This window comes from Convolutriloba macropyga, chromosome 2 (genome assembly GCF_964194025.1).
Source record: "Convolutriloba macropyga chromosome 2, txConMacr16.3, whole genome shotgun sequence".
Lineage (NCBI taxonomy): Eukaryota > Metazoa > Xenacoelomorpha > Acoela > Convolutidae > Convolutriloba > Convolutriloba macropyga.
This window is the reverse complement of record NC_134469.1, coordinates 37,704,647-37,730,463: the sequence shown is the minus strand read 5'-3', so window position 1 is coordinate 37,730,463 and position 25,817 is coordinate 37,704,647. Positions and strand designations below refer to the sequence as shown.

The following is a 25,817-nucleotide window of genomic DNA, read 5'->3' as shown; positions in this document are numbered from 1 at the left end:
TACATGGATCAAATATTCGAGGTCCACGTCCCAAAAAGAACTAGACACCGACAAAGTCTACCTCTCTGGATATCAAGTTTCACTTCTTACAACATGAAGAGAATACAAACCCAAAAACGACTCTTATCCGAAAAGCCCACTAGTTATCGAAAACAAGAAGTTCTTAAACTTGAAAACCAATTGATAGAATCATTGGAACTGGACAGGATTGAATATCAGGAGAAAATCATGCGTGCAAGAAATACCGGTACAATCTTCAAACACTTGAAAAGCCTGAAAAAATCACCCAGCCTTCCAAAATTACTAATCAAAGAAAATCAACAGAGCACAAAAATGCAAGAGCAAGTCAACATGATGAACGAGTTCTTTCACTCAGTGTTCTCACCCAAAATTCCTTTCAGTATACAAGATGTAAAATTGAGAAATCCTGAAATTACAAACTTCGAAATCTCAAAGAAAGCAATCTACGAAATACTTCTTTCGCTAGATGCCACAAAGTCGCGAGGCCCAAATGGCATACCGCCTGCATTTTTCCAACGTACAGCACGCGAAACAAGTAAGAATTTAAATGTACTTTTCAAGCAGATAAAACGACTGAGAAAAATCCCAAACTACTGGAAAATTGCAGCTGTGACACCAATCTACAAAAAAGATGACAGACGGAAAGTAGAAAATTACCAACCAGTCTCTCTTTTAGACATTGACAGTAAAGTTTTTGAGAAATGCATTTGTTCAGCTTTATACGCTCACTTCGAAAAATTCCTAACAGAACACCAACATGGATTTGTTAAAAAACGCTCAGTTAATACAAATATGCTATCCTTCTTGAAATCAATTCACGACGCACTCGATAACGAATCAAGCACCGAAATTGTAGCATTCTACACAGATTTCTCCAAAGCTTTCGACAAAGTGCCGCATTTTGAGCTTGTACAAAAAGTTGCAAATATTGGAGTGGGAGGTTGCCTATTAGAAATTATCATTGACTACTTAGACAATAGGAAACAATTCGTTCGGGTAGACAACACAAGATCCGAAACTTTAGATGTAACAAGTGGGGTACCCCAAGGTTCTCTTCTCGGACCACTCCTGTTTTGCTTATTCATCAATGACCTACCTGATGTGTTAGTTTTCTCTGACCCATTTATCTTCGCGGATGACCTAAATTTTCTTGCAGTGAAGAAAACGTTTTGGCAAGTTCAAAAATGGTATTGAACAGTGGGTAAACGAAAATAAAATGAAATTAGCCATGGACAAATGTGCAAAGCTCAGCATAAGAGGTCAAACACAAAATTACGAGCTTATGGGCACTAAACTAGAGTCATCCAAAGTCATCAAAGATCTCGACATCTATGTTTCCCATGACCTGACGTGGAAGACACACATCGAAGAACGACTGAAGAAAGCGAACAAAGTACTCCACCTACTTCGACGAAACATAGCTCTTCAAGTAAGACAAGGGATCAAGCTCGGACTCTACAAGTCACTAATTTTGCCAGTACTCTTATATGGCTCTGCATGCACAAATCCGAACCGAGGTGAGCTACAACAGCTTGAAAGATTTCAAAAGAAGGTAGTCAAATGGATCCTTGGACAAAAAGTCATGCCGTATCCAAATCAACTGAGACCTCTTAACATACTACCACTACCAATGTTCATGCAACTAAACGACATTCTACTTTTATCGAAATTGACAGAAGACGATAGCTTTTTACCAATGCTGAAACAAAATTCAGAAAAAGGGAGAACAAATGAATTATTCAAGCTCCCAGAAACCAGAACTGAAAAGGATAGAAATGATTTCTTTTTCCGTACATGCAGACTAGCAAATCGAATAGAAAAATACATTGAATTTAATACGAAAAAAGGCCTTAAAAATCGAGTTTTAAATTTCATGTGGATGTTTGTAAACGAGCGATTCGACGAAAATAACATCTGTAGCTGGAATCTATGCTGTGACTGTCAGATCTGCAGAAATAATAGGACAATTTTCTAAGACGACGATTGGGACGAAAATCCCTTCAGTGAAAACTGTAAATCCCCAACAACAACAACAACAACAATTGTATGATTATGAAATGGTTTATATCATTGGTGCAAGTTCACTGAGAAATACGATTCAAGGACTCCCATATCAACAGAAGAGGCCACTATTCGGAAGCTTCTATCAGCTTGGTGGTTTGAGCTTCAATACAAGAAACCCAATCAAACACAATGTTTTGCAATCCTACCTAGACGCAGGAGGGGCCCTTGAAAGAACGAAAAAGTTAGTGATTTGGCACGGCGTTATCAATAATACACTAACACCTCATAAGAAAACAGAAGCCTGTCCCATATCAGAATTATTATCAATTCTCCAAAAGTACAAAACCCGTATCGAAGCCATTGTATATATTCAACGGTTTGGAGCTCCTCGGGCTCTCAGCCAGTTGAGGTCAACTGGAATCGTAGTTATCGAAGCATTCATGCAGCTCATATCACACCGAAATAGAAAGAAGGCCACGTTAATTAACGATTTAAGTCAACTCCATCCGTCAGTCAAATCGGAAGCTCGTCTGCTGTTTGTGGTTTGGAAGAAAAGAGCTGAACTAGACAATTTTGGACCCAAGCAATTCAAAAAGCTTAGGCATAAACCCAAAAAGAACAACCCTCAAAGAAGCAACGACTGAAAAAGAAACAACAGGCAGCTTAAGTAAGTACTCTGTGTTCATACTGAGCCTTCTAGATCTTTTTTGGTGTGGAGGCGAGGTTTGAGCATTTGTACTTGCGACAATGCCTGAAGGCACACGCTCTAGAAATCAATCTACCAAGTATCCATGCGGAGAATGTAAAAGCAAATGTAAGGACTCATGCCTTTCGTGTTTTGCGTGTGGCACATGGTATCATTCAGGAATGTGTTCTGGTATAGCTGCCATTATTTTAATTTCGCTAACAAAGCAAAGTGGTTTAATTTGGTTATGCAAAAATTGTCAAGAAAGTGCCAAAAGCAAATTGAAAGGAACTGATCAAAACTTTGAGATGCATCCAAAAGTAACACAAATTGAGAAAAAGATGATGGAGAACAGTGCTACAATACAGGGTTTGCCGAAAACAATTGAAAAAGAGATTGAGATCAAATTCAAACTTCTCCAGAATAACTTCGAGGCAAAATTGGATAAGCTAATTGAGAACCGAGAAGCCAGCAATGCCTAAACCAACTTAACCACACTCCAAATTCTCGAAGTATAATGCTAGAATCTCTAGAGCAGCAAGAGAAGGAAAAATTGAGATTGAAAAACGGGAACAAAACATCGTACTTTTTCGAGTACCGGAAAGCAAAAAGGATAGTCCGGAGAATAGACAAAAAGACGACATCGAGTTTTTCTCCGATTTTTGTATAAACGGTCTTAGCTGCAATGTGCCTGAAGTGCAGAAAGATATAAGGTTGGGCGAACCTCCCTCGCCAACAGATCAAATCAGAAGAAATAGACCTCTGAAAATTGTCCTGAGAGACAGAACTGAGAAAGAAGAAATCTTCAAATCCCTTAAAAATTTGAAAACTGCAGATCCTTCCTACAGAGGAATAGGCGTCTCACACGACTACTCTAAAGAAACGAGAGAGCTCATAAAATCGAAGCTATCTGAAGCACGCGAAAAGGACGGACAAAATGCAGTGCGCTACATGTACTTCATTAGGGGACCCGCCTCAAGACTTGAAGTCCATCGTAGGAGAAAATACATACCTCAGCCTGAATCTGAAAATGAGGGCTTCTGACTAAGAGGCACGCTCAAGCTGCTCCTACTAAATGTTAGAAGCTTACTTAATCTACAAAAGCGACTTTAACTAGTTGATTTTGTCTTGAAACACTCATTTGATTTGTTACTACTAACCGAAACATGGCTTGCAAGCGACATCAAGAGCTCAGAACTGCTCCTATCTCAATATAATGTAGTTAGGGCTGATAGAAAGTCAAAGAACGAAAAATCTAAGCACGGAGGATGTCTGATAGCAGTATCAAACAACGTCAGCCTTACTGAAGTAGATATTAGCCACCTTCCAGATGCAATTCAAGAATCCCTGCTAGTTATTAAACTAAACCAACCTGACCCAGTCGTAATAGCTCTTTTCTATAACCCACCAAAAGGAAGCCCCTATAGATCTCAACAAAACGATATTGATGCTATTTTTTGCCTTCTATCAGTTTTCGCTAATCAAAAAATTCTCTTTGCTGGTGATTTTAACTTACCCGGGATAGGTAGGGACATATACCAATCTAATGATGCTAATGAAGACTGTTTTGTAAACAAACTTGTCGACGCTAATTTCGAGCAATGTATTGGTTTCAACACCACCTAGTCATCCTGTTTAGACTTAGTCCTAGCCAATGATGAAGGTTTGATAACTTCAATTAATAGATTTAGAAGACTACTCTGATCATTTTCCGATACAAATTGAAATAACTAGTGGATCAAGAGAGCCCCAAAAGAAACAAGAAGTGTACTATAGCTATTGCAATTGTGATTTCGATTACCTAAATGAGCTCATTGCAAACAATCCCTTTGACCCCTACTGTTACAGCAGCATAGATAAAACCACAGATTTGTGGTACGAATGGATCTTTCATCTGATAGAAAAAACTACGCCTAGAAGAACTCGACGGAGACAAGAGCTTCCGCCTTGGGTATCATCTGAAACATCGCACAAATTAAACAAACTCAGGACACTAAGACGTAAATCGGAACGTTGCGTGAATTTCTCTCCTTACCTAGCCACCCAATTAATAGAACTAGAGAAGCATTGTGCTAACCTGCAAGAAAGAGACCGACAAGAATACGAAGAAGAACTAATTTCGAGCAGAAACAGATCTAGAATATTCAAATATTTGAAAAGTTTCCAAAAAGAAAAATTCCCACCAAAAATTGTACATCTTGACTGGAATTCCTTTGCACAAAACAGCAAAGAAAAAGCAGAATTGTTCAACACGTATTTCTCATCAGTAGTTACTGATGAAAGTTATGAACAGATTGATGCTCCACCTCTTCTCGAAGCTGCTGGACAGAAAATAAACTTCACCGAGAAGGAGATTACCAAAGAACTGGAAATGCTGGTTGTCACAAAAAGTAGAGGCGCAGATGGCATTCCCCCATTTCTGCTTAAAAAAACTGCAAATACTGTTTCCAAATCGATTAAAAGGTTACACAATGTTCCCGGTTCGTGGAAGCATGGTTTGGTCTCACCAATATTCAAAGATGGTAATAAAAGTGAAGTGAAAAATTATAAACCTGTCACACTGCTCAACATCATATCCAAAGTTTTCGAGAAGTTAGTCTTGAAGTTTTTCGCAGAACATTTGTTGAATAACATTACATCCTGTCAATTTGGTTTTGTACCGCGGAGGTCTGTAATCCTGCAGCTTATCTTGAGTCTGTCCAATATCTTTGAAAATCTTAGTGCATCAGAAGAGTTCTGTTTCCTACTGCTGTTTGACTTCTCTAAGGCCTTTGACAAAATAAAGCATTCAGTTTTGATGAAGTTAGCAAGGATGAATATACCACGAAGTCTCTTTTTACTTATTAAAGTTTATCTGACTGGCAGAACACAAAGCGTAAATGTAGACGGCTACCAATCTGAGAAACGTCTGGTCTCTTGCGGAGTTCCCCAAGGCTCTGTACTGGGACCTATCCTTTTCCTGATCTACATTAATGACCTGCCAAATGTAGTCTTTTCGTCTCTGGCACTCTTGTTTGCAGATGATTTAAAACTAATCCATTGTTCCAAAAATGACAGTCTAGACAAGCTGCAAGTTGACCTAAACAACCTCCACAGTTGGAGTGTCCAAAACTGCCTCCTTTTCAATTACAAAAAGTGCTCTTTTACACAATTTGCTTTCGGGAGTCGTGTCGAGGAGGTTGTACTCTCTCTAGAAAATAATTTGATCCAAGAGAAGAGGGTCGTTCAAGATCTTGGGATAACTATAGTCGATACCCTAAATTGGATAGAAAATGTGCGGAATCGAATAGCGAAAGCAATGAAGGCGTTTTATCTCATTCGAAGGAACACAAGCTGCCAAATTTCTATGAAAACTAAGGTTCACTTATATAGAGCTATTATAAGCCCGACATTAATGTTTGCATCTGAATGCTGGGAGCTAAAGCGAAACGAGTATCAAATTGTAGAGCAGTTTAATAAAAAGGTCATGAAATGGATGACAAACAGAAACTGTTACAAAGAAGCTATTGTTCAAAGCAATATACTGCCACCACTCTACTTTAAAGTCCTAAAAGATCTTCTTCTTTTTAATAGCATAGTGTCAGAAAAGTACGATGTCGATTTGCGCAACTATTATGTTATTCAATGGGCCGGAAGAAGATCTAGGGTTATACTGCCAGAGATTCGATACGAAGCTCAGAGACTCATTTTTTGGTATAGAACTGGATTTCGGGTGAACATCCTCCAAAGGAAAATTAACTTCTTTGACAACATTAATTTGAAAGGAAGACTTCTAGAATTGATGTGGAAATTTTTCAATGAAAACTGGGCTGAGAATAATTTCTGTAGGGGGTGCCTGTGCCAGATCTTTTTGTGCCTGCGCCAGAACTGTCGTGAAAATTCTATGTTCCGGGACTTATACTCCCCGTGAAATTGTCACAAAGCCATAATAATAATAATAATAAACTTATTAAATAGTTCCAGAGTAGAACATGAGCACTGATTCAAATGTTGATTTGGTTTGGGGAGATGAAAACAACACACCCATCAACCGCCCAGATAAAAAAGGACCCTGCACCGAAGTAAGCCCAGAGAGCAATGCAGGAAAAAATCTTCTCGAAATAGTGCAATGAAGCATCGCGGACGCACTTAAAAACAGTATTCCCGACGTGGTGGAAGCCGTATCTATCAAATTGAAAGCCACCATCGAAGAAATCGTCAAGCAAGCAGTGTCTAAGATAGAAGATGGAATTTTGCAAAAATTTCGGCGGGAGTTCAGCGATGAAGTTGAGAAGCTCAATGTTAAGGCACTATCTGAAACAGAACTGCTAGAATCTTACAATCGACGTGAAAATGTCAGAATTACTGGAGTAGCTGAAAAAACTTTTACTACACACGACGGCAAACTGATTGCGGAGCGAACTGAAACAACAATGAAAACTGTTCTTGATATATCGACTTGTTTAGAAGCAGGATTGCAGCTGTCTGACATCTCAATAGCTCATCGCCTACCATCCAGATTTAGTAGCTCAGCAAAACCAATAGTTGTACGTTTTTCGAGGCGTGTTGCAAAAATAGAGCTGCTGAGAAGGAAGAAGGACCTGAAATCTATTCCTGAGCTGAGCCATATTCGGATATCTGAAGACATAACAAAAGCAAGACTCAATTTCCTTCAAATGATTCGACAAGATCAACGTATCGATTCTTGCTGGACCAAAGAAGGCACTCTTTATTACGTCTGGAAAGAAAATCATATGATATACAAGATAAATGGGCTATATCAAGGTGCTATTGATTTACAGTACTCTTTCAATGATGTTAAAAGCTGCTTCGGCGAGGTGGCTGCTTTTTTACCACCACTAAATTAAAACTAAATGAATCCAAAGTAATTGAAAGCAATTTTGATACTACGGTAAAGCATGTGTCTGTCCTCCATGTGAATGTGCGCTCCTTAAAAAGAAAAACTATCAGGAATTGGAAGCACTTATAAGTCTTGAGTCTCCACCTGAAATTTTGTGTCTTACAGAGACATGGCTCTCCGACTCTGAAGAGTCTGAAAACTATCTTGTTTGTGGATAAAAAAAGATACTGCGTAAAAAACCGCGCTCACACTGGTGGCGATGTTATGATCCAGATGCGGGACAATTTGACAATACTAAGAGAAATACCAACAAAATTTAAAGAAGCATTGTTTTTAGAAGTTGAAATCAACAGTTATAAGTTCAAAGTACTCACAATTTATGTTGCTCCCAGAGTCAACAAACTTGAGTTTCTTGACACGTTTGAGGTTTTTCTGGAATCTTTAGTGAGTTTATTGATCCCATTGTAATTTGTGGCGATACAAATATTGACATCCTTAAGGAAAATAATCTAACAAAGAATTACAAAGGCTGTATTGCAAGTAATGGGTTTGTAATAAATGAAGCAATGCCCACTAGATTTGTCGACAACTCTTCAACGTGTCTTGATCATTTCATTTTCCAAAATCTTAAACAGCCTGAATTTTTCGTATTGGATCACAATAGTTTTACAGATCATTATCCGATTCATCTTAAATGGTACTACGGATCGGTGAATCGTAAACTAACAAAAGAATATAGAGACACAAATTTTTGAAATGCAATATAAAAATACAAGACTTTTCCCATCAATTCTACGGAAATACAATCCTTGTGGGAGTTAATAATCGGGGACATTGAATCATCCTATGAATTTTTTGAAAATACTTTCCTGAAAACCTTAAATAAATTTGCACCAATCAGAACTGGCAATGTTAATCAAATTAAGCAAATTCCTTGGTTATCAAACAGTATCAAAAACTTGAAAATAAAAAGAAACAAAGCACATCGGCAGTGGGAGTCATCCCCACTTGAAGCTGACTTAAATACTTTTAAATATCTAAGGGCCAAATTAAATGCCCTGATTACTAAGACCAATCGAAATTATTACAGAGATAAATTTAATCAAAGTATTGGAGACTCAAGACAAGTGTATATATTATTAATCGATATAAGAGGTATCAATAATAAATCTGAAATGGTTCCCACTCTGAAAGACTCAAACGACACTGACCTAGCAGCGAGTGAAATTGTTGAAAAATTCAACATGCACTTCCCGAATATTGGCTGTGAGATTCAAAAGAACGTTCAAAATAGTGAATTAAAAACATTTGCGTCTGAAATTCAGTCCATGTTTTTATTTGAAGTCACAGAAAAACAAATTTCTGATCTCATTAATTCGATTGATAACAAAAATAGCTCAGACGATAATTTCATATGCAATGTAATAGTAAAGACGTTTAACCGAGAACTAGCACCTCTCCTTGCTGCTCTTGTTAACCAATCCTTAAAACAAGGTAAATTTCCTTCCAGTTTGTCGCGTGCAAAAGTTTTTCCGTTGTTTAAAAGCGGCTATAAATCTGATATCAACAATTGTCGACCTATATCGTTATTGAAAGTATTCAGTAAAGTTTTTGAGAAGGCAATGTATAGAAGAGTACACAACTATTTTGAAAAATTTGGATTTTTTTATTGCAAACAGTATGGATTTAGAGCAAAGCACAGTACGATGAACGCGGTAGCTGCATTACCGAAAAATTTAGTTCAAACTATAAAAGAGAAGTAGTAACTTTCTTTCTTGATCTGAAAAAAGCCTTTGATACGGTAGACCATGAAATTCTGTGACGTAAATCAGAATGTTATGGAGTTAGAGGACCATGTTACAATTGGTTCAGGTCATATCTTAGTGATAGAAAACAACGGGTGGAAGCTTGTGGCATGTCATCAAGATGGCTTCCGATTAAATGTGGGGTACCGCAGGGCTCAATTTTACGTCCCTTATTGTTCCTAATATATATAAATGACCTTCCATATGTTTGTAACAGCTCTGAAGTCTACTTGTTTGCAGATGATACAAATGTAACATCATTTGCCTGCCTCCGAAATGATATTGAAGAGGACAGAAGTAGAATAAGTCATTGGCTAAATGCTAATAAGTTAGCGCTAAACTTAGACAAAGCAGTTCAAATGACTTTTGTTAAAAGTGCTTCCAATCCTAGTACAATGTTTGCGTTTAATAATATTGTTGTTAAAAATAATTCATTGTGTAAATATCTTGGTATTTTTATTGATACAAAGCTCTGCTTTCAGACTCATATTACAAAACTTATCGGAAAGTTATCTAGGCATTGTGGCATTATATCGAAGCTTAGGCATTATACGCCAAGAAAACTACTTCTAAGATATTATCGTAGAAATATTAATCCTGTTTTACAGTATGGAGTACTAATTTAAGGGTGCTGCAGACACAGCTCACTTACAGTTTTGTTCCTGCTACAGTAGTTAAGATATATTCGCTGATAATAAAATTCTCTCTGTGTATGAACTACATGTTTATGAATTGTTGAATTGTTAAAATTTGTCCTGAAATCTATCAACAATTTCCATTACGATGAGTTTTTAAATAGTATGTTTACTTTTCATAATTTCTCTTCAACACGCTCTTCTTGTTTAAATTTGCTTAAAGTGCCATCGTTCAAAACAAAAATTCAACGTTCATCTATTCAATATCGTTCAACTATTTTGTATAATAAATTAAGAAAGGTTGATATAATGCCTGACTTGATCGGTTGCTCGTATAAGGAAGTGAATGATTTTTATCATACATTCAAAACTACCTTCCTTGTTAGTAATTTTGAGTTAGTACGGTATGTATTTAGTGTATGAGCTGCGGGTAATTTTTTGTGACTTCTACTTACTCCTGACCTTGCTGCTTGTGCTCAATCAGATGGTCCATGACCGGTTGGCTTCACTAGTTGAATCCAGAGGCTCATTCCACCGTCAGTAGAGGCAAGGTCGCTAAGGGAGTAAGTAGGGGATCAATCGTAAAATCTCGCAGGCCTAGTATTTAAGTTCCTATTTTTTTAAAGATTTTCAAATTTTAAAATTAAGCTTTAGAGTGCATTAATGTATGTATGATACCAGATTTTTTCTGTTAACATGTAGCAACCCATGACCGACGACAGAAAGCAGAGTTTTTTCTACAGTCTCATTTCATTTCGTGAAATCTTTGTTTACGTTTGTTTCGACTACAGTTTAACTTTTCATTCCAATTAATTCTATTGTGATGTTTTGTTTTTCATCAATCCTGGGCAGGTCATTGTAGACCATCTTGTCTTGTTATCTGTCCTCTTCATGTTACAGTTTGTATAGTGCCAGTCAGTCCTTCTAGTCTATCTAATTTTGTGTTAAATTTTAAAAATTGCTGAGCTAATTTAAATTTATAATTTTCAATTATGCATGAAGAAATTAATTCTTTCTTTCTTTCTTTCTTAACTGGCACTTCCGGAAATTTTCGTCGGCTTTCTTAATTCTGGTTTTTGGTTTCATGATTTCCTCGTTTTGTCTTGTACTTGAGTGATCTTCAACGTATTTGTTTAATTTGATTGGAATTTTGACGTTGTACTTCAGTACCGGTATTAGCTTCAAGAAATCTTCAAGGGATCATAAATCAGCGGTTTGTCAATTGCTCCTCCTTTCTTGATGCAGTACATAAAAAAATGCACAAAAAAGAACCGGCGTCCTTGTATATCGACCGTCCGCAAAGAATTTGACAGTTTAGCAGTAACAGCATTACAAAAAATTAAATCAATTTAGAATAGTTGGCGAATGCTGTCAGAAAGACGAAGCTACCTTAGCAACAGCAGCCATTTAGTTGGGGACATTAAATCAGAAACAAGTCAATAATGCAGCGGTGCCCCGCAAGGGTCCTTCTTAGAGTTTCTGATGTTCATACTGTACGTACACGACCTCTCTCACGAAGTTTCAAACAGACATCCATTCGCATATTCGAAGTGGACTCACTGCTTCCGAACATCATAAAATGGCATGCAAAGAGATGGTTCTAGATGTAGTTGAATGTGACAGTCTCAAGAAACATTATAGTGCTAATAATGCATTTTAAGGATGATTCGGATCTATTCTGCCCCCCCCCCCCCCCCCCAGTGTTTTTCTTGACCCCCAGTAACAAATTATGTGTTGTTATATAGTATTTTGGTTAACATTTACTTGGCTAACGTGGAACAGGCAGTCTCTGCCACTCTCGATCACATCAGGTTTGATGAAAAGTCTTTATACAGGAAGCAACCTGCTCACATTATAACCACCGAGTTGTAATATATTGTTCCAAAATTTCACTTCAGTTTTGAAAACGTGCTGCACAAATTTTACTGATCCAAGAACAGGTGATGTCGACCTTGGATACAACTTTGATCGTTAGACTCCTGAAAATTTTGAACATATCACTGAGTTTACAGAAATGTTTGATAGTAAAATAAACTTTGAGGAGAAACATTCAAATGATTGAAGAAATATTAGGGCAATTTTGGGGAAAGATTCGGTAATTTATGTAGTAAATATGTACATTTTTAGCTCTTAATTTGTCTGCATTCTTCGATTACAAAACAAATTAAATCTACAATGTTTAAACAGCGTTACAATTCTAATCGCCAAAAATAATTTTGCCGTTCTCTTCTAAAGATCCGTCACCTTATCGCTATCTCCTGATTTTCTCAGTTTTCTCGTGTTCACTACTACGTTGATTCCCCGCTCATTGGCTGAAAGAAACAATAGACTTAAAAAATATTTTGTGCCCTTTCATCGGGCGATATTATGAGCAAAATTTACAAATCATAGAGATCAGCTTACTGCCTGATCCACGCTTTGCTGTGATTGACAATGCTTGTGCGATTTGGCTATAGGGTACGCGAAAATATATAGTCCACGACGAAATTGGAGCTGCACAGGGCCAGGGTACTGATTGAGGCAGAGATAGAATAACAGCCTAGCGTTCTCCCGTGATGAACTTTCTGAGGAGAGTAGTGAAAGTGGTATCATCGACTGCATCTGAAACTTTGTGTTGTTGGATGCGACTTTGCTGCATACCCTAGATCCACAACCGCTTTGACTAAAATCGGTCCTGGGTTTGGTCCTCACTTTTGTTGATTGAGAGAAATGCTTGATCCCTTGCCATGTCTGAAAAGGCTACTGAGTTGAACTTCAAAAGTGGTAAATTGAAGAATGTCAGAGACCTCTAAATCTTTAATGGCATTTTTACATTGCATCGGATAGAATAAACAATTTGTGGTGACCCAAGATAGTACCGTAAAATGTCCACTGCACAATGGCGATATCCACCAAAGTCAAATTGTCCAACATTGACGCCTTCTTTGTTACTCATTGGCTAAAAAATCTGGGGAACCTATTACAGCGCCTAATTTCTTAAGCACTTAGTGATGTGTTGGTTTATTCTGCTGTAAAAATATTCTTCTATTATTCCGCCACCAAGATCCCATGAATGCTTCAATATTGTAATTTTTATTGTCAACCTTGTTGCAACAGCTCAACGCGTTTCCTAATTTGGCAATATTTGCTTACCATTTTTCTATCTGTTAGCATTGAGACGCCTTTCCTCTTTAGCCTAATTGTTGTGATAAACTTATTAAATAGTCTCCAAGTGCACCCGGGAGGCTATTTAATTCTGTTTCAGCTCTTGATTGTTGTTATTTACTGTGATATCAAAGGCCGGACTTTGTTTTGGGTAGCCCAAGTTATCGGGGATTTCAGATTCCGGCGGAAGAATTTATACGCGAACTATCTACAATTCCAAATTTGGTATCAAGCATTTGGCGAAAAAGTTCTCCGCATCTGCTTGATTGTTTCCCTACATTTTTGGCCATCCTAAATATTCTTCTTAGTCAAACATTTGGTGTGAGCGTTCTCCACATTTGGTCGACTAATTAGTTTAGGCCCCTAGCGGCAACTTCCCTTATTCCCCCGTTTATTCCAAGTTACAATGGTGCCAGCGCCTGAAGCTCTCCAAAAAATGTAACGAGCCTTGCACTGTACAAGTGAGTGCATTTTGTGTCAAATGTAAGAAAATATATGTTCACTTTGGTTGTTTGGGAATTTCAAGTACCGCAAAGGAATGGTCTACTGGACATGTGCTGGTTGTACTCCTATCTTTACTGCAGAACTATCTGCGCTGGACAGAAATACGGCCGTTGAGAAAAAGCTCGATTGTGTTGATTCTTTGATCCGCGATGTGACAATGCTACGCAATGAGATAACGTTGATAAAGAAACCGGAATTCCCTTTTCTTAAAGCTGCAAAAAGTAGACCCGGCAGGAATCGAAACGACCGCTCATCCAGTTATCACAGTGCGACAGTACACAAAGAGAAAAGTGACTGAATTTGAATTTGAAACTCTACAGAGAAAAGTAAGATCAACCAAGGAGGTAAAAACGGGAACGAACACCAATTCAGCAGTCATCAAGGGTGTTAAAAAACCCCCCAAAGCGTCGTCATTTATATGTAGGTCGATTGAGTCAGAACATAACAGCATTGAAAATGGAGTACTGTGTAGAAAATAACGTTGATCTACTTCATATTCGCCAGACTTTGATGTCAGTAGCTCACCTGAAAGTTTTCCATTGTGTATTTAAGATTGATGAGGCGTAAGTTGACTTACCTGATTTCTGACCTGAAAACGTTACGGTGTCAAGATTTTACCTGAATGAAGCCGGCCGTGATTGGCTAAAAAAAAGTTCATCAAAATTGACTACTAGCCAGTCCTCCATTAAAACAAAGATCGACGCTCTCGGGAACAAAACCAACGATGTAAATGCCCTCTTGGAAGTAAATGGATTACGAGCAACTCAGAGGACGATTTTATTCTAAAGCAGTGTTGGCCCCCGGGGGTTTCTTTTCTATAGTGCACCAAGGGTTAATAAAAGACGAGGTGGAATTTGCCTCTTTTATAGATATGATCTCCATTTGGAAAATTTTGAAAAGTTTACCTTTGAATTTTTTGAATGCTGTTATACCTCTTTAACTGTTGGGGCTACCAGTTATTTAGCAATCGCTGTTTATCGACCATCTGGATAAAATGTTAAATCTTTCATTGATCAGTTTACTATTTTCGAAGAGAAAAGACTACAATTCGACAAGATTGTTCTCTTGGGTGATTTTAACATTTCACTCAATGTAAATAACGATGCATCGAAAATGTGGAACTCATTTTTTGAAGATTTCGGCCTGACTCAGTACGTCTGCGAGAAAACGCATAGAGGTGGTTGGATTCCTGACCATGTTATAGCGTCAAACAATATTTCAATTAATGTTGAATCGAATAGCTTCATTACTTCTTCGGACCTTTCGTTTATTTGCTTCACTCTCAGCAGTGTGAAACAACGCAAATCTCAACACCGATTGATGTATAGAAATTGAAGCAGTTTGACTCTGAAGGTTTTATTAAGTTATTGAAGCCGTGCTTAAAGTTTGATGTTGCCTCAAGTATTGATGAAGCATGGGATACGTATCTAAGGTTTGAGAATATTTTGGATTTCGTTCCACCACTCAAAATAAAAACATTTACCAAACATCAATGCCCATTTTTTGACGGCGAGCGAGCTGTTGAGTTGGAAACGAAAGAGAAAAGCTGAATACGGAAATTTGAAAACATCTGTACTAAAATCTGAATATCAAAATTATACCCATATATATTTTGAAAATTTCTTAGAGAAGCTTAGATTATACTTTGAGAATGCGTTGATGGAAAGTTTTAGCCGTAAAAAGTTTGCCACCTTAAATTTGCTTCTTAACCAAGATGTAGAACAGCTCCCGAAATATGAAAACAAAAAACAGCTTGCAGACCGACTTCGACGAGTTAGCTCAATGAATTGGTTCACAGAGTTGTCGATAAGGCAGTTTAGAGATTTTATGTTGGCGTCGTCAAACAGTACATCTCCACTGGACATCATTCCGACCTATCTTGTAAAGTCAGATTATTATTTTCTCGACCTCCTGAAAGCGGGTTGTTTCCCCCAGTCCTTTAAAATGGCCATTGTTAAGCCCCACTCGAAGAAAGCAAATCTCAAACCTAAGTAACATTTCAAAACTATTAGAACGGGCGGCTTTTAAGCAAATGCGTGAACACCTTGAAAAGAATAATCTCTTTTATAAATACCGAAGTGCTTACAGGAAGTTTTTTTTCTACAGACAAGGTTAAGGTGACAAATGATTTGCTCCTCAATTTAGATAGGACAAAGAGCACATTTTGCATTGGAGTTGTTCTGTCAGCTGCCTTTGACACTCTCGGTCATAAATTACATCTTTCAATTCTTGAAACAAGTTTGGGTTTCAAAGATAAAATGCTTAGCTTTTTAAATAGTTATCTGAGTAGTAGATCTCAAAAAGTGTTTTTTGATGGTGAATATGCGATGCCAAGAACTATAAAAACGGGTGTTCCTCAACGATCAGTTCTAGGTCCCGTTCTTTTTTCTTGCCATCTTGTTCCTCTGGAAGTTCTGTTTGAACGTCTTGATGTCAATTATCATTTTTATGCCGATTACACTTATCTATTTTGTTTACCATGCTTCGATCATTCAGATTTTTTGATTTAATACCTACAACTCTGCAAAAGTTCAGTGGTGCTAAGCTGCGATTAAACTCGAATAAATCTGAATACATGTTTATTAACAGAATGAATAGTTCAAATAGCAATATTTAATTTCAAACAGACGCCAATTTTTTCTAACAATGTTAATTTGTTGGGCTTCAACTTAGATTCCAGACCTTCATATACGAAACAAGTTATTGCTGTGTCGTAGATGTTTTTTCCTGCGAAAAATTTATTCCATAAGAGATACAGTCGACAGAAAGTCTTTGATCTAGTTAGTTCGGGTAATGATTCTCTCGCGACTAGATTACTGCAACTCACAGTACTATGGACTACCTGTATTTATTATATAGAAATTACAGTGTATAATGAACTCAAATTATATCAAAGAGCTTCATTGCATTGGCTACCCATGAAACAACGTGTCCTCTACAAAATCTAATTTTTGGTCACCGTTTAGTTCACCGTCGTTGGAAAATTCCGATGTACCTTGGCGCATTAGTTTTCCGAAATGATAAGGGGACTAGATGCCAATGTGCGTACAATTTGAAGGTTGCTAATGTCACAACTGCATATGGGCGAAGATCATTCAGTTTTGCTATTCCTTTCGAATGGAATAAGTTGCCTTTTAAAATGAAACCTATACCCCATGAGTTTGATTATCGTGAAAAACTGAACTTTTTTTTACTTAATAATTGATTTTGAAACGCTTTTGAGTTTGTAAATGGTGCGTAAACCTATAAGAATAATAATAAATTTTATTTTACTTTTGTGCCACTTGAGAATCGTTTGTTCTTTTCCTATGCAACTTGGCATTAATTTATTTGGCTTTTGCGGGTTTTAACTGTTTGTTTCAAGTACCGTTGGCATTACAACTTAGCCCAAATATACATAATATCATTATGCTTTCAATTCAGACAGTTGAGCTGATTCTCACCATTTCCTTGTTATAAAGACTTATCAAGCTTATTATTCAGATTTTCTTTAAATTCAAGTGAAAGCAGGTCAGAAAAGGTGATATCAATTATTCTTAAAGTCTTGTTCATTTATTTTGAAACAAAACAGACCACGAATCCTGCATTTGCATTTCGTTCACTTTTTAAAGTAACGTACCCGGTTGTTACATTGGTGAATGGAGTGGAATTCGAACCCATGCATCCAAAGATACTGCGGGTCCCCAAAAAAGTGATAAGCCAGATATTTTTTGTTCTACAAGACGTCAAAACCAGAAACAACAAATTGCTCACTACGATTGCATAAAACTTTTTACAGCGCCAGATCGGCGACTACTCCGAAATCGGTTCCACCAAACTGAAAGAGCAGGTCCCTAATCCATCTTCACTGAAGATGATCTTGTGTTAGTTCAGTTAGCCGAAAGAGAGGCTATACCTCTTCAAGGTCACCAAATCCTGATAATCCTATCCTGCAAGTTCCGCTACTCCGTCACCGTTAGCCAATTTTTCAGAAGACTGTGATTGGCAGAAAACAGTGATTCAAAATTTACAGCAGTTTACCAAAGACATCGAGCTGCTGCTGATGACTGACGTACGTTGTACAGGATTTTTCTGTTAAGCTTATTCCTATGCTGACCAAGATTTTGTTTGCTTAGATGCTCTGTTCAGCAATTCTAGCCTTGTGAAATGCATCACTTCGCGTGTGGACTATGACATCGATTAAGTTCATACGACAAAAAAAGCTCGATTTTCACTCGTGAACAGTGTAGGACCAATAAACTAAATAATAAAAACCCTACTTTTGGTGGTCTATTCTTCATGCTCCCGAGGTGGAAATGCAGATGAGTTTTTGCATGTTTCAAGCTTCTTACGAGGTATTCGGTCTAGAGCATTCTGCCTGATTCGATGACTCCGTTTATTAACAAGAATTTTCTCGCCCAGTCCCAACTTTCAATGCTTTAGAAACTTTGAGCCAACACAGATGCTATTCAAAACTTAGTGTATGGAACTTAAATTGATTTTATGCATGTCAAACGAATTTTCAATTTCGTCGAGAATGAATTTTACACTACTTGTGAGATGATATTGAATTGACTCATTTTTTGGCGTCCAAATTGAACAACACGAACTTTTTCCTAGGATCTGGCTGCATGGTTGCTATACATGCTGAAGCTGGTGCTGTTCTTTGCGTTCAGAAATGTGCAAAGGTTGAAGCTAGGATTGCGGACATCCCATACTGCCCAGAATTTCCTGTTACTTTGGGTAATGATACGCTAATTCGTTTCATGAATTCAATTACATAATTCATCCCAATTGTACGCTGACTGTGAACGCATAGCACCTTAACTGTACCCTACTTCTCGCTCGCCCGAATCTCTGAATTGTTTTCAGCCATTTAGATTTTAGTGATCACTTACCTTTATTACATACCGCTGGTCTACTATCAGAGTTCACTGTAAATGCTCTGATGCTAATATACTCGTGACGTACCAGTTTGGCGAAAAGTATATCTTGGTCCCATCAGACATTATTCTCATCACGGATGAATGCATTTCAATCCAAGCGTTTCCGATGAATTGCAAAACTTGGCGGCTTGGATTTCTCAATCGATTGCCAGTTGCGGCTTGTATTACGCCGGAAGATGCACTGTAATTAGGTTGACAAGGATAGCGCTTTTAGGGTTCCTCATTTATGAAGGCTTGTTTTAGCGCCCAGGCTCATTTCTCTTTTCTTTTCTGGACTGTTTTCAGGCTTCTTTACCTCCTTGCGCCCTCTTCGCAAATGCTTCAAAATCATATAAAACGTATAAACGCCTCTGTGCCTGCAAATCATGAGAACTTGTAAATGAAAATGATGAGAGTCCTGATAATAGCACTATAGTAGTTTATTCAATTTATCCCTCGGCACAAATAAATTCTACGCGTTTTACGACAATTATTTAGGGCGTTTTCGTTCTTTGCCTCCAATAACGTCTCATAAAAGCTATCTTTTTGCCTCTTTCAAAACTTCCTTTGTTATTAAATCGCCAGCACCACATAACCTTTTCTCTAATCTATGAAAACACTGTGCTTGTTTCAGATGTTCAACAGCACGTAATCGGTCGATACAATGCCTTCTTTTCCAAGCCCTTGCATTCTCCTTGTGATTTTTCTCAGGTGCCTCTTCGCCTGCAATTCTATTGCTGGATGAGAATATGGAATTTCAGCCGGATTCCAGGTATAACTGGAAGCATGGCGAGCGACCAGTTACTGGGTTCAGGGCAATCTAACACAACCCCGGGGTAATCAGCAGCAGACTGGCGCCTGTCCATCTGCTTATTCGAGTGAAAGTACCCTCATCTGTTGTCCGCCATCCTAAAATTTTCCAGTCGTTCAGAGTGACACTGCAACAGCTGGGTTCTCAAGCCCATAAGAGGGAGGCACTGCACGCCATACTGTGGGTCCTCTGCGAAGTGGTCCGAACTGCTCAAGTGGCTTAGTCTATTTGCCGACTCTGCGCGTAGTGTTGAGGGTAGTGGAGTTCTACCGTTATGGTAGAGCTCGCCTTAAGGACCCTCATAATGCAAGGCGCATGCTTCTCCTGGATGCTGCAGATCTTGTGGAGATACCATGAGACAATTGTCCTAAAAATCGTGATCTACAGATTCTTCTGATACGGCTTTGTTAGACTCGTGAGGCTCATCACCGTGACCTTTGATGCCACCAGGGAGATGGCCCTGAAAAAAGATCTAGAAGATCGCCTTTGCAAACTCAATCAGATGTTGGATGTTTCTCGGACGGCCAATCGTCTTCTTTCAGCGGAGGTTGTTGCTCTAGAGAAAAACAACCTGAGCGGCCAAAAGCCTCTGAAGTCTTCAGTGCTGGGGTAAATACGGACAGTGTCTAGTCCTCTGAGTCTTTTACGATGACCTGACGTCATATCAGATGTCATAAAAGTGTTGAGTCCGCTCCCTGCGTTCTGAATTGCTTCTGGAATATAATTGGGTGAAGAATAAGATTAAAATGAATCCTTGCTCGCGATCTTCTAGCTCTTCGTACTTGTCTAGCACGGATACAGAATAATGGGCCATAAGCAATTTTGTCCTTCCTAAGTGGGTTAATGTATCTGCCCTACCCCATTGCTCCTCAGGCAATGTTTGGTTTCAAATTGTTGATCTTTTAATCTTTAGTCGCCTTTCCGCTTTAACTTATTTTACTTTTGTGCCACTTGAGCATAGTGTATTTATTTTCCAAACAAAATGGCATGCAATTTATTTAGTTTTTGCGTGTTCCAAGAGCTGTTTGTTTAGAGTACGGTCTTAGAGTACTGGCAATATAGTTAATTTAGTGAAGTGGTCGAAAGAGATCACCTATTTGCACGCCAGCTTGACTGTTGACTGGCCAAGTGTGCAAATAAAGAACAATTTTGAGAAAAGAAAAAAGGCCACACTAGGCGTCAGATTTCGTCGAATTTTGCTCATTTTTGTTGAGTTAAACGCCGTAATGCTAAATACCATCGCTTCGTTCTTAGCAGTTTTTCAAACTTACGTTTGGTGGCATGCAGAATTTGGGTCCCAGCTTTGACTGCAAGTAAAAAATAGTTCAGATCCACAACTGTCATAAATTCGCAACTTCTTTATCTGACGCCAATTTTAGAACATATGACCGTGCATAATATATCATTGTGCTATCATAGAATGTGCGCTGTTTATTTTAATACACAACTACGTGTGGGTCACATAAGAAAACGATCCGAAAAAATTATGTTCCTTGCGTTATTTAAAATTGATATTGCGTAGTAGCAAATTTTGAGCAAGTTGTATTTATGTTCCAGCTTCAACGCAGCAGGGAGCCCTTAATTCGTGTTGCGCTGCGTTAGTGGCCATTTATTGGAGAAATTTGCGTATGGCAGATACTTTACTTCAGAATTATCAGAGCTCCGTGAACTCAAATTTCAAGTTATTCGGTCAGCCTGTCCCAGTGGTTGCTTCTTTCACTCCACCTTTTCTATCTCCCTCTACTAGGAATTTCTCAAATTTGGGGCAGAAAGAAATGGCAGTGCAGTTCCAGCGCGTAAGCGGTGTTATACGGCGACCTTGGGAGCAAATTCACAGAGGCATAAATCCATATCAAAATTCGAGTGTTCTCAGTCAGTGTGTATACTCTGTAGAAGAAAGGATAAGCAAGACTATGTACGAAGTACAAAAATCCAGATCTTTTCCTTCCATAGGTGGAAATAATGATAGCAGCAGAGTGAATAGAGCTGGTGGAACAAGCAGCGTGTGTGCTGTAATTTCGGCCTCTCAGACCCTGGCATCTGAAACGACCGCCAAGCGTCTGAAGCAAAATGTTCCCGAGTCAGCAGCTGAATTATCGACAAAAGAGACAGATATGAGCACAGCAGACAACAGAATAGTTAAGAGACGTCGAAATATTAGTTTGGACGAAGGTTTGTGGTTTTTGAATTTAAATTATTAACTAAGCAAATAAGTCGAAAATTCGTCATATTTGTTATAGATAGTCAGATTGGCGATACAGAAACAGTGAACGCCACCATTTTGAAGGCAATTGGACGCAAACATACTTGTCTCACTATTGACGAATTTTTTGATGAGCCTCCTACTTTTGACATCGGACGAGTCATTTTGTCAGACATAGACACATCGACAAGTTTGCCATCAAAAATTTTGAAGAAAAGTCTGGATGGTAAATATTTTGTGAGAAAATGCAAAATGAACGACAAATTAAAGAATAGAGGTTTTATTGGAATGGCTATCAACTTTCATAGAGGTACAGAAGGAGATGTTGGAGTTCTTGCTTTCGGTTAGCTTTTCAACTAGTCAACAAAACAATTTAATTAAGCTGTCAGTTTTTTTGTGAATTTTTACTCTTGGTTGTAAAAATTCAGAACCCCAGAGAATTAGGTGGCCTCCGTGCTCTGGATTGTTTCTGTTTTCCTCAAGCTCACGCAAGCTTGAGTTAAAATCGCACAGAATACTGCTTCATTTGATTTGATGTCAAATTGAAATTAGCTCTAAGAAAACATTGAATGGCAGTTTCTTGAATTTACTTGTAATAGCCGCCTAGCGATAGTCAGAGCTATTTTGTGGCTCATAAAAGTTGTTTTACGACTCGAAGGGTAGTAATGCTGATCTTAGTTTTTTAATTGCTCTCGAAGCAATTGTTTTAAACATGTGTGTCTTTTATACGTAAATTTTTCGGTTGACCATTTTTCCCTTATTCTAGAACATTCTTCGCTCTCAAGTGACTTTTTTCACTGGTCTTCTGATTTTTTGAGTGATCTCAATCGCTCATTCCGTTTTTGCTATCATAAATTTTTTTGCTGACATAAACGTGATAGTAAGCGATCAAATAGCAGAGCCGGTAAAATTCAGTGGCTTACGTGTTGTGCCCACTAACCCCCCCCCCCCCCCAGATCAGTAGGCTTGTAACTTTTATGCTCCCAGCTGCACGTGCTTTTTTGTACTTAGTAACTTGCTATATAACATTCTATAAATTGCAATTAGGGGCATAAAAAACACGGGGGGCCGATACACAACACGGGATCGAGATTTCTAAGCTTCACCCCCTCTAAATTAAATTGCCCTGCCTGTCATTTCCCAGAAATTCATCCAAAATTAGCGGGTTTATATTTTTCGAATCCGTCTACTGTTAGTTAAACATGATTTAAAAGGAATGCAGCATTTGTTCATGTCAAGCTGCTGCAAAGAGTCAAAAGCAGAGGAACAGAGTGGTTTTTGGTCAAGCATCATTCTGCGAGCAAACTGGACGTAAAAAAACTATTTGCAAGAAGTTTTTGTTTGCGATATTTTGTTTGAACTCTTTTTTCGGCCAAATTGGCTCTCAACATTGATTCTCAAGATTTTCACAGTGTTTTTGAAAGCATTCTTGTCCATTGTAAGCGGTTATTAGAGTTTGAGGTGCAATCGTTTGCAATTTTTCTCAAGTTTTTCATGTTTTCGTAGTACAGTAAGTCTTTGTTAGTTTTTTAGTGACCTTCGATATGCTGGGTATCAATTTTGATGTTTGGCTTAGGCAAAATTTGTTAATTTAATCCAATTTTAGTTTTTGTCTTTCTTTACCATTATACAACGTAAAACTATCTCATGTCCATGGTTGACATTTGAATGTTAAATGGCAGTTCCATTTGGAATATATTTTCTGATTTATATTGTTTTTGAACGAGACAACGGGTGTGGTTAGCCGGTATTTGGACAGCTTTAATACAAGGTCGCTTAGTTTTGGGTACTTCGCAACACAAGACACTTTTGTAAAAAAAAGGAACATATCTTTTCCATTTCTCTGGGTATCTATGGTCTCTTACTGAAGAAAGAATTCGTATTGTTTAGTAGCTGCAAAGCGATAGCTTGGGCTATTATTGGTCTTTTCTTGGGCTTTATTCGACGTCAAGGTTTGTGTTACGACTATATGGCGTTTAAATCTGCTTTTTGTTCATCATTGGTGCATGCACGTTCATCTGAATTGCGTGTGTCACTTTTTTTCACTTGATTTTTCAACACGTTTTTAGTTCAATCGCGTGAAGATTGGACATACGTGATTTCCTCACACGTGACTTACCTCACTTTCATAAATGACTTCCTCACTTTTAAATTGACTTTTGTTTAATTCAATATTTTAATTCAAAGAGAAACTGTCAAGTGAGTGCGTGTCACTCTAATTGAAGGTTAATTGAGAGCACGAAATTGGCTCAGCAATTATTTTAGTCGGATTCTTAATCAAAATTTAACGTCAGCATTTAATAAAAGTTTTTTGGTCTTCTATTACTATCTTTTTAAGACGAGATCTACGAAGCTTTTGCGGCTAATTTCTGGCAATCTGTCAGCTATTTTATAGTGCTTTAGTTTTTTTCAGTCAAAATTGTTCTAGGTAACTTCAACGTTTGTGCCTTTTACATTGGTTTTCCTTGGTTATCCCGGTATCTCGGTTTCTTAATATCGAAAAACTCTGTTTTAGAACTGCTTTTTTAAGAATTTGCAATTGGGGTACTGTCTTTTAAAACTGAAAATGATTTTTTGATGGAGTAATTTGCTCAATTAATCATGCTGAATTGCCTTTAGCGCAAAGGAGACCCGGTAGTGTGAATTTGCAAATTTACTATCTGCAAATATAGGTCAATTTTTGAATATTTTTGATGTGATAGATTTAGAAACAAGTTTTACAAGTAAATTTTCCCCCTATTTAATGCACTGCATTTTTAAAATCTAACTCCGATGACACTTTTTGAGCCTCGTGGACTGAAATTTAAAACTCAAAAAAATTTTTTGAGAAGTGGTAGTGGGCAAGTTGTTTCAAATATTCAAGTTTGTTATTATGTGAAAAAAGGTGACATTGAAAACTGGTCTTTAAAACAAATGATATTGACTCAATATTTTAGTTGTTCTCATAGTTAAATAATAATTGTTACAGAATAATTTTTTGGTGTATATAGAATTTTTTCAAAATCTTGCATGCTTATAAATACAAAATATGCTGCGGATGTGAATTTTGGTAGTTTGTGTTTTCATTTGTAATCGGTAACGTACTATCTAATTCTGACTTTTGCCTTCATCGTGGTTTATGCATAAAAATAAATATTGTTAATGAAATGAGATTTTTTAAAAAAGTGTTCTATTTTTCAATGAAATTGTGTTGTAGTTTTGCCTTATTTCTGGCTTGTGATGCAATCATGCATTTTCGGGCCAAAATTTTGCTGCTCTTCAATTGAGTTTTTTAACGTGAGACAAATTTGGCTCGAATTATGAAACGTCAGTAAAACTTCCATATAATTACACCAGACTTAATTCGACTAGGATTGAATGGCCGTCTTTTTTGATCAATTTACCGTCATTTCTGTTTAATTAATTAAGAACCGATGTCAAACGCTCTTTGTTTAATTGCCTAGTAACGTTATACTTTTTGTGCAATATAAATAGGTTTCAACCACCAAAATTTAAAGTGTAAGAGCTGAATGAAATGTTGATACTAAATTTAATCGACTTAAGTGCCGATGTTTAACTATTTGTTTTACTGCTTAGTTTTCCATTACGTTTTCCATTTCGGTTTCCATTACTAAAGGCTGTTGCTGGTAAAGACATGAAAGTTCAGCTGATCTTATGAAGTCTGTGGGCCTTAAATGTTAGATTTTTGGGATCTTTTCAACAATTGCTCCCCTTTGGTACTTAGTAGAAAATCCCCCCCCCCTAATATTAGTTTAAGCGCAATTGCGGACCGCTTTTCACGGCCATGCCTCTCATGCGCTGTTGGATGTAATCCGGAAATCGCGGGTCGGTTATCGAGACGAAGCGCGCCCACCGATCCGCCAGTCGGAAATTCATTTCGCTTTGCATCATTCCAATTCGGCTATTTAACATAGCATGGCGTAATTTATTCTATTCATTTTAACATAGTATGCACATACGTTGAAAGTTATTAGTAGTCTCTGATTGGTTAATAAATCGCTCGCTTAAATTCTATTCAAGAATAGCCTTTGGCAAAGGGGGGCAATTGTTGAAAACATCCGATTTTTGTTTACCTAGGCTACGACAAGGTCAATTTGAAATTTTGGGCTTTGCTGGTTGACGATCAATTTTTTTCTTTTCAAACATGTAAATTGATAATACAACCGAAAGGTTAAAGTTTGCATGCCTTCGGAATAATCAGGAATATTTATCGAAATAATCAAAATTATACATTAATCTTCTGGTTATTAATTGATGGTAC

At 37.6% G+C, this 25,817-nt stretch overlaps 2 protein-coding genes across 3 annotated transcripts in view; both read left to right on the top strand.

Moving 5' to 3' along the window:
- LOC142358640 (uncharacterized) overlaps positions 1-25,817 on the top strand; it is a 478,284-nt gene that overhangs the window by 252,370 nt on the left and 200,097 nt on the right. The window contains exons 3-4 of one of the 2 annotated variants that reach the window (XM_075410104.1): positions 21,307-21,525; positions 21,594-21,899. In XM_075410104.1, coding sequence (XP_075266219.1) covers positions 21,307-21,525; positions 21,594-21,899 — 525 coding nt within the window. Of the gene's footprint in view, positions 1-20,910; positions 21,526-21,593; positions 21,900-25,817 lie in introns of both variants that reach the window. The other variant, XM_075410103.1, reaches the window with a different exon arrangement.
- The window catches only part of LOC142358639 (protein phosphatase 1 regulatory subunit 21-like), a 169,268-nt gene continuing 156,615 nt past the window's right edge, over positions 13,165-25,817 (top strand). Inside the window, exon 1 of the mRNA XM_075410102.1 lies at positions 13,165-13,194. The gene's annotated coding sequence lies outside the window, so the exon portion shown is untranslated. The remainder of the gene's footprint in view (positions 13,195-25,817) is intronic.